The sequence below is a fragment of the Macrobrachium rosenbergii genome, unplaced genomic scaffold (assembly GCF_040412425.1).
Source record: "Macrobrachium rosenbergii isolate ZJJX-2024 unplaced genomic scaffold, ASM4041242v1 13875, whole genome shotgun sequence".
NCBI lineage: Eukaryota > Metazoa > Arthropoda > Malacostraca > Decapoda > Palaemonidae > Macrobrachium > Macrobrachium rosenbergii.
The window spans coordinates 3,068,786-3,078,667 of record NW_027100719.1 but is presented as its reverse complement, the minus strand read 5'-3'; the positions used below and the strand labels follow the sequence as shown (position 1 = coordinate 3,078,667).

The 9,882-nt window shown below is 35.5% G+C and overlaps 1 protein-coding gene across 1 annotated transcript; it reads left to right on the top strand.

The window, feature by feature from the left end:
• The first annotated feature begins 3,276 nt into the window (after positions 1 to 3,276).
• Positions 3,277 to 4,302, top strand: LOC136837874 (uncharacterized). The gene has a single exon (XM_067102760.1). The coding sequence runs from the start codon at positions 3,277 to 3,279 to the stop codon at positions 4,300 to 4,302; it is 1,026 nt and encodes a 341-aa protein (XP_066958861.1).
• The last annotated feature ends 5,580 nt before the right edge of the window (positions 4,303 to 9,882 follow it).

The following is a 9,882-nucleotide window of genomic DNA, read 5'->3' as shown; positions in this document are numbered from 1 at the left end:
TATATATATATATATATATATATATATATATATTTAGTCTGAGGTACCATGAATGACTGAATTCAAGGATTTTATTATATTCCTTCGTTTTTCCAGGTAATATTACGTAGTTCGATTCGTTATACAGTTGTTCCAAGATCCCTAGCCAGGGAAACAAGTGAAACAACAGAAAGGATGCACATTTAGGGGGTGAAGCATTCAAGCAAAAACTTGAAACTGAAAAGAAAATCCTCAGTGAAAGTCCATCCATCAAACGTTCTTCTTTAGAACATAAATCGTATTCAGTGGAAAGCCTGTTGACGCAACCAGTGGGAAGTACTGCATTATGAAATGTGATTATATTGAAGGTGTGTTTAGAAAAATGGCTTGTCCATATTATCGTGACAATTCTGATATTGACGTGAAAATATTATATAAATTACTTGACTGTTCCATTTTTGTTATGTGCAGAGGGTGTGAAATTATAAATGATGATGATATATGTAAATCAAGTTTTTACCATTGACTTCTATGGTTGTTTATGTCACAATGTTGTTGGGGTTAGGCTACAATGGGTTTTCAAAGCTGATTGGGTGCTTAAGTTTAGGGAAAATTAGTAATAAAACTTATGGAAGATATGCTCAGCACATTACTGGAATGGATGTAGCAAAAGTGAGAAGTTTACTTACGAATACCATAGAACTTTTCAAGTATTATATTGATAAACATGGCGTTGCACCTAGGAGAGACTTGCTACATATGGATGTCTCATTTGTTGGGTCCTGGCACAAGAGAACAGAATTGAGTCTCTCCACTCAAGACTGTGGAGATATTGTCCAAAACATAAAAATATTACCAAACAGATGCTGGACTTTGCTGCGGCACAAGCAGTTGCTAATTATAATGCAGGCTATAAGTCCAGTCACTTAGATACCTGTCTTGGCTTCCAGCGCACTAATATTTCATCATCATACCTAACCAAGTTAGATGAAAATATGGACTTGCCATTCAAGAAAAAGACCAGAAAGAAAAGGAAGGCTGTAAAAGATACAGATTATGAGGCAGGAGAAGGATCAATGCCAGGAAACTTAAAAAATCAACAAAAATCATCAAATAATCAAGAAAAAAACTCAAAAAAACTTGCCGTCTTTAACTTGAATTATCTCAAAAGTAAGGATTTTCTGTTTCAAATGCCTAAGGATCCTCAGTTCTTGCTTTAGAGATGTAATTCTTTTTGCTTGCTATTTTCACATGGTCAGTATTTATTTTTTTGGAGTGTTTTTAAGTCTGTGCTTTACATAGTTTTCTGGTGATTTTTATGTTTATTTTTCACATATTTTTTTCGTTTTTCCATTACGCATGCTTACGTAGTATCTGGGGCTAAGACTCATACCTTAGAGAGGGAGTTAGGCCAAATTATTAATCTTTGTTAACTTTACTTTACAGAGAGACTAAAGAACATGTCTTTTCTTTAGGAATAAATTACCGTTAGCAGTTCAAAAATTGGTATAATTATCCTATTTTTTATTTTTTTTTATTTCTTAAAAATGTAATTTTTATAAAATACTTAAAATAACACACTAACAAAAAATACTAACCATAGATAAATTCCCTGTATCAATCTGATAATGTTTTGACAAAAAATTAAAAAGTTATACTTTGTTGGGTTTAGGGTCCCCCGAGAGGATTAAACAGAACAAACACACAATAATGGCATCAAAAAGAAGTTATCCCAGCGGCGCAGAAAAACGGAAGAAAAAGAAAACTGACGAAGAAAAATGGTCAAAGGATAAAGGTAAGTCATTTATTTTATAATTTAAAGAAATATTTAAAACGTTTGCTTTTTATATGGTTTCTGAATATTAGGTATGGTGATGATTATTTTAGACTATTGTGGTAATGGATCATTTAGCTTAGTTTTATTACTTTAACTAGTGTAATGTATTTATAACGCAGAAAACTTTTAAAAGTGACAACTTTGTGACTGGTTCAAGCTTTAAAGAAAAACTGTACATCAAAAAATGTTTAACACAAAAACAAATTAATTGAAATTTTCTGTATAACTGCAGTTTGCAACATCACTGTAATGATCAAATAGGAATATGCGCTCATGGTCTATTTTTGCTTGATAGCCCATGACCTTTGTCTTTGCAGGAGCAATTCTAAAATATTTTGGAGCTCCAGACATTGAGCCAGAGGGATCTTCTGAACTTCCTGACCGGGAGGCTCCAGGAACATCACTTTCTTCAGGACCTCCTCCTGTCCAGGAAGCTCTAGGACCATCACATACCTCAGGACCCCAGGAAGCATCATCTGCAAATTTACACGTTCAGCCAGTAGACCCAGCAGACTTGGCTTATCTACTCAAAAATAAAAAATGCCCTCTACTGCTTTTGTTGTAAATTATTTTCAACAAAGGAACACAGATTAGTGACAGAAGGACTGACAGACTGGAAAAACTTAGGTGCACTTTGAGAAGTCGTGAAAGCAGTCCAGAACGCATGTCACACATGGCGACCTGGAAAGATTTACAGCTCCACTGGCAAACTGGAAAGACAGTAGACCAAGCTGAAAGGACACTATTGGAGGCTGAAAAGAGGCACTGGAGAGATGGCCTGATTCGCTGACTCTCCATCATCCAATCTCTAGCTGAGAGAAATCTTGCATTTAGAGGTTCATTAAACACTTTACACCAGCAAAATAATGGGAATTTTTCGAAAGAGGTGGAGCTGCTTGCTAAATTTGATCCCGTCACGAAGCAGCACATTGAGCGTGCTGAAAGTGGCCAGTTCAGTCATTCCAGCTATCTTGGAAATATCATCCAAAATGAACGTATTGCCGCAATCAGTGGGAAAATAATGGACACAGTGATGACTGAGATTAAACAGTCCAAATATTATTCAGCCATTTTGGACTGTACTCCCGATGTAAGCCACCAAGAACAGATGTCAGTCATCACATGGATGTCAAAATGGACAAGGCACCAGAAATCAAGGAACATTTTATGGGATTTCTTGTAGCTTCTGAAACAATGGGTCTTGGTTTGTCATCACTGATTTTGATGAAACTGATGGAGCTGAATATTCCCTCTGATGATTGCAGAGGACAATCATATGATAATGGTGCCAACAAGAAAGGGAGGAACTAAGGAGTTCAAACCAGACTTCTTGAGATGAACCCTCGTGCACTTTATGTTCCATGTGGGGCACATTCCCTAAACTTGATGGTATCTGATGCAGCAACAGCTTCAAAAGATGCCACCAGGTATTTCAGCAAGATGGGCAATCCTAAAGGAACATGTCACTGTTGCACTCAAGACTTGGAGCAACACAAAACACAAGGTGGGACAGCCGTATTAACAGCATAGAGGCTGTGCGGTACCAGGCCTCTAATATAAGGGAAGCTTTGCTGAAGATCAGGGAAGTGACAGATCCTCTGACTAAGGTTGAAGCCCAAACTTTGGCAGAAAAGTTGGGGTCATACCGATTTCTCATTTGCACAGTCGTATGGTATGACATTCTATACCATGTGAACCATGTCAGCAAGCTCCTGCAGTCTCCCAAAATGCAGCTTGATGTGGCAGTTGACCTCCTCACTAAAGCAAAATCATCTCTGACTAACTACAGAAGAACTGGTTTTGCTTCAGCTCAGGCCTCTGCTAAAGACATGTGTGAGGAAATGAATATAGAGGCTGTACTCAAAGAGAAAAGATTAAGAAGCACAAAAAAGCACTTTTCTTATGAAGCCCCAGATGAGCCCATTGCAGATACCATGAAGAGGCTAGAAGCAACATTCTTTAATGTTGTTGTTGACACAGCCATTGAATCCTTAACTGATAGGTTTAAAACACTGGGTGAATTGAGAGACAGATTTGGAGTGCTGCTCAATTTCCAAAAACTGGATGATCAGGCATTTGGCAACCAGTATGAAAACCTCTGCATGACATTAAGCACTGGAAATGAAAGTGACATTGATGGAAAGGAACTGGCGGTGGAAGTCAAAAACTTGCCAAGGTTACCCTCAGATGACATGACTGCTCTTGAGCTCCTCACCTTTATCCACAAAAAAAATTTGGAGGAACTGTATCCCAGTCTGTGGGTTGCCCTAAGAATCGCCTGCACCCTGCCTGTGACTGTGACCTCAGCAGAGAGGAGCTTCTCAAAGCTGAAGCTCATCAAGACCTATCTAAGGTCTTCCATGGGACAGGATCGACTCACTGGTCTTGCAATAATTAGCACCAACCATGAGGTGGGCAAGCAGGTGTCATATGAGAACATCTTTGATGACTTTGCGAATAAAAAAGCCAGGAAGCAGACATTTTGAGGACAATACATTGTTACTATGAATAATGTGAATTATTAGTTGTTTTTTCTGGGAAGTGTGTGACTGTGATGTTAAGCATTATTTCAAGTGTTGGTTTTTTTTTTATTATCTTTGCACTTTGAAATAGATGTGAAATAAATAAATGTGAAGTGTAATAGTTTCTTGCATCTTAGTAGACCATCTAAAGGGCTAGGAATCGCTTCATCACAGTTTGACAAACCCCTTGGGGATATATGAAGTACCTACCTACCTATCTATCTAGGGCCCCCACAAAGCTAGAAACGGCCCTGATGAAAGGGTGACCGGTCTCCTCGCTGTGTTCTCTAATTGAACTGTAACTAGGCCTTGAAAGATAATTGCCTGTACGATATGACTTCCCTAGGCGTTCGAACCATCTCATCCAAGCTGATCTGGTAGTTTTTCCAACGTAAGTGGCATCACAACCACCACACTGCCATTTATAGATCGGACTGGACCGAAGGCTTGTTGGTATGGGGTCTTTAATTTTAAAGAAATTACCTAATTTATTTTGCAAAGTGAAATATATTATGATATCTAGCTGAGGGTAGCTAAAGGACGAAATAGAAATTAATTTTTTTTTAAATCGTAACTATGAGCTCCAATAAAAGTTAAAGGTAAATAAATAACAGGTTTCTTTACATTGGCGGTAGTTTCGGGTTGTTTGTTTACATATAATTTCGAAAGCTGTTTACCTATGTATGTACTTACGTAATTCAGCGGATATCCATTGTTTTTTAAAAGTGACCTTAGAAATTCCAATTCTTCATGCAAATTCAAAAAGCTAGAACAAATTTTATATGCTCTGGTTACTAGCATCAATATCAAATTCATTTTATATTTCAAAGGCGTAGCCGATTGAAATTTAGACATAAGACCCGTGAAAGTATGCTTTCTGAAGACTGAGGCGTAAAAGTTATTATCAAGATTTTTTACCTGAATATCTAGAAAAGCAAGCGTATGATAATCTTCGATTTCACAAGTAAATTCTATATTAATATACTTACTGTTAAGGTACTCCAAAAATCGAGGAATCTGGTCACGACTCTTAAAAATTAAGAAGGTATCATCAACATACCTCCTGTACAGTAAGGGTTTAAAATCTGAAGGACAATCGTCTAACCATCTTTTCTCCATAAAGCACATAAACGCATTTGCCAAAGATGGAGACTGGTCACCCTTTACATATTGATGATTTTTCTGTTTAAACCAATGCTCAGTTTGCTTCAAACCTCGACATTTTAGAAGTTCTATACTCTATCAAGATAAAGCCTTCTTTGGCTAGAAATGTAGCTGTAACCTCACTTTTGCGTTCTTAGTCTGCGTTTTACTGGTTTGTATATTGATTAGTGTGTTTGTTGTGCCTTTGTACCTTCCGTTTTTGTATTTTGCTTTATTTTATTTTCTTCACTTATTTATTTTGATTAGCCATCTTATAAAAGTAGTCTTATAATTTTGCTCTATTATTTTTAATTTTATTACAAGAATTGTAATGTGGTTATTTAAATTTTGTATGTTGATAACGAGTGAGAGTATTGCTCAAACATATCCCAATAAAGTTGTGCAAAATGCTGTTCCGGGTTTTGGGCTGTGGTATATTTTATATATATATATATATATATATATATATATATATATATATATATATATATATATATATATATATATATATATATATATATATATATATATATATATATAATATGATATATATGTTTGTATGCATGTATGTATGTCTTCCCATTTTGGCTCAGTTGAGACAGGCGATCTATTGCCCTCTTGAAGCCAAGAAACGGAAAAAGGAAAAGATGGAAGGAGGCGAGCGACAGGCATGTCTTTTTAAAAGAGGAAAATTATTAGAAGCTCTAAAGCCAGCAGCAGGAAGAATCCTTTTCAAGTATGACGTTCAGTTTAAATTGCAAGTGATAAAACTGCTTAATAATTTGCTCATCAAATGTCTTTGGAAGGAGGATATTATAAAAACATGAAAACCATAAACAGGAAGAATCCTTTTGAATAATGACATTTACTTTAGATAAAACAATGATAAAACCGCTTGCTTATCTGCTAATCAAATGCCTTATAAGGAGAACATTATAAAAGCACTAAAAACAGAAGCAAGAAGAGGCCTTTTAAAGTATGACATTTATTTAAATAAAAAAGTTATAAAAATACTTGTTTATCTATTAATCAAGCGTCTTTAGAAGCAAGAAGAAACCTTGAAAGCACGAAGTTTTATTTCAATAAAAAAAGAGTGATAAAACTACTTGTTTATCTGCTAATCATGTTATGTCTTTAAAGGAGGAAACTTATAAGCACACGAAAAACATAAGCAGGAAGAATCCTTTTAAAGTATGGCTTTTAATTTAAATAAAAAAAGTTATAAAACTACATGTTTATCTGTTGATCAAATATCTTTAGAAGGAGAACGTTATAAAAACATGATAAACATAAGCAGGAAGAACCCTTTTGAATTATGATTTTAATTTAAATAGAAAGTGATAAAACTGCTGGTCAATTTGCTAATCAAATGTCCTTTTAAGGATGACATTATATAACACGAAGTCATAAGCAGGAAGAAGTCTTAAAAGCATGATGTTTAATTTAATAAAATAAAGTCAGAAAACTACTTGTTTATCTGCCAATCACCTCTCAACCCTAATGAACGAATGCCTTGCTAACACGGATCCCTATTACTGTGGGAAGGTTTTCAGACTTCAAATTCGAGAATTTCGTGCTAACGAAAAGAGAGACATGTACTTTGACGAAGTGATTTTCGGGATGAAAAGGGAAAAGGAGGCTGATGATTAAGTGCCAGAGAATAACAGAATGCGCCGTCAATACTGATGACAGTGAGATGATATAAGACTGATAACAATGGAGGTAGGAAGGACCCAGTGACTATGGTGTCAGGTGCCAACACTATCTTCGAATGTTCCGGAATGGAAACCCAGCAATAATTTTATTGTTGGCACAAAATATAGAGGTGATTCTCTCTCTCTCTCTCTCTCTCTCTCTCTCTCTCTCTCTCTCTCTCTCTCTCTCTCTCTCGTTTTCGTTGTTATTATTATTAAGTTACTCTTGTTTTTACCAACACTGTAGTGACCATCTCTCTCTCTCTCTCTCTCTCTCTCTCTCTCTCTCTCTCTCTTTACGTTGTTATTAAATTACTCTTGTATTCATTACCACTGTCATTACCAATGTAGTAACCATCTCTCTCTGTCTCTCTCTCTTTTTTTGATATTGTTATTAAGTTACTCATGTTTTCATTACTACTGTAATAACCACATTAACTATATTTGTCATATTTTTTAAAAGTTATTAAATTAGGATGAACCCTCTTCATCCTCATTCAATGAGTCTTTCTAGACGGTTTTGTGATGGCTATTTGTCTGTCAGGCCGCACGTTTTCTGTCCGCCCTCAGATCTTAAAAACTACTGAGGCTAGAAGGCTGCAAATTGGTATGTTAATCATATACCCTCTAGTCATCAAACATACCAAATTATAGCCCTCTAGCCTCAGTAGTTTTTATTTTATTTAAGGTTAGAGTTATCCATGATCGTGCGTCTGGCACCGCTATAGTGTCAGCAACACAGGCCACCACCGGGCAGTGGCTGAAAGTTTCAAGGGCAGCGGCTGAGAGTTTCATGGGCCGTGCCTGAGAGTTTCATACAGCATTATGCGCTATACAGAAAACTCCATTGCGCCGAAGAAACTATGACGCATTTTTTACTTGTTTGGTTGATATCCGGTGTTGGATAGCTGCAAGGCACAGTGAGTCTGCTGGATTGAGATGGATTTTGGTGGTTATATCTGGCGTCGCAACATCTTGGTTATAGACTTTCATCCTCTTGGTTTACTTTTGTAAGCCTTCTTGCCATCCCTTCGTCACTCCATCGAATGTTTTTATGCATCTGAAATCAGAAGTTCTACTTGTCGTAAATGTTTTTGAATAGATGTGACCCGAATTTTTCTTAAATGTCTCCAAGATGTCACATCTTTTTCAGGTGCTGGGCCAACTTATTCTACACTTAGGGTACTGGGTTGGAGAAAAATGTATTTTCCAATGCCTTTGTGGCATTTCTACTTATCTATCCATAGCTATATTTTTTGTCTAATTCTACATTCAGTGTACATGGCTCTGAGAAGTTTCTTAGATATTCTTGGTCGTATTGAACGTTAAGTATATGTATATTATAATCAGTTATACTGCGGAATGGAATCTAGAATTTTGGCCCAAGGCCAAGCGCTGGGACCTATGAGGTCATTCAACTCTGAAAGGGAATTGATAGTAGAGAGATTTGGAAGGTGTGACAGGAGGAAAACCCCGCAGTTGCGTGGAGTCTATTGTCAGGAGCGGGTGGAAAGTAAGACGGAAGAAAGAGAATATGAACAGAGGTACATTAAAAGGAATGAAAGGGTAGCAGCTAGGGGCCGACGGTACGCTGCAATGAACCTTCATGCCTACAGTGCACTGCATGAGGTGCACTGACGGCACTACCTCCCCTACGGGAGTTATGCTGTGGATAAAAAAAAAACTGAGTAAACTTTTGGAAAAATATTGAAATTACAACCTATTTAGCCTTGGCACCTACTTAGTTCTATCAATAGTGCATGTACTGAGAAACTGAAATGTTTACTTCGCATTTTAGCATCTACATTAATCTAAGTAGCCTACTTGAGTTAGTCAAAGCAAAATTAGTTTTAAAGTACAAGTTCAATTCATCTTTTGCCTTTATCACCCACCTTATTTTGTCTTCCATGAGTCGTTTTCCTTCTTGAATTCATTCCACTACTTCGTACTGTGTAGTGATCTCTAGTCTCTGGGTGACGGGGTCTATGCTAGCACTATGACACACCATATATTTGGTTCAATATATGTGTGTGCGTGTGTGCTTTATTTATTTCTTTATTTTAAGTGATTTTATATGAAGTATTATTCTTTGATACATGTTTCACCCATTTGAGTTTACAGTTCTCCTTTTACTTTTAATCATTTATTTCCATTTTACATATTTTACCCATTTGGGTTTACAATTCCCCTTGTACTTTCAATCCTCTCCTGTAATTTTAATCCTTGATTTACATTTTTATCTATTTATCTACTAATTTGTTGATTTAAATTTGTTTACTAATAACTGATCCAATCTTTCTGTATTTCCCATTGCCTTCTGTAACTTCTTTCAAATGAACATCGTATTCTTTGGCTGCTTGAATTTCAGATCAATAGCCTTTGCAGGCCTGTTCCATATAAATAGAGTTCAACTCTTAAAAAAAATAATAATAATAACAATAATAGTAAAAATAATGGGTTATATAATTATGAAAAATCAGCCATACTCGTTATTATTATTATTATTATCATTATTATTATTATTATTATTATTATTATTATTATTATTATTATTATTATTATTATTATTATTATTATATAGATAATAATAATAATAATAATAATAATAATAATAATAATAATAATAATAATAATAATAATAATAATAATAATAATAATAATAATAATCTTGCGTAACACAATTATGAAAGAATCAGCCAAACTCATT

Excerpts from the sequence above, each read along its gene's own strand:
- LOC136837874 (XM_067102760.1), top strand. The coding sequence starts at position 3,277 with ATGTCACTGTTGCACTCAAGACTTGGAGCAACACAAAACACAAGGTGG.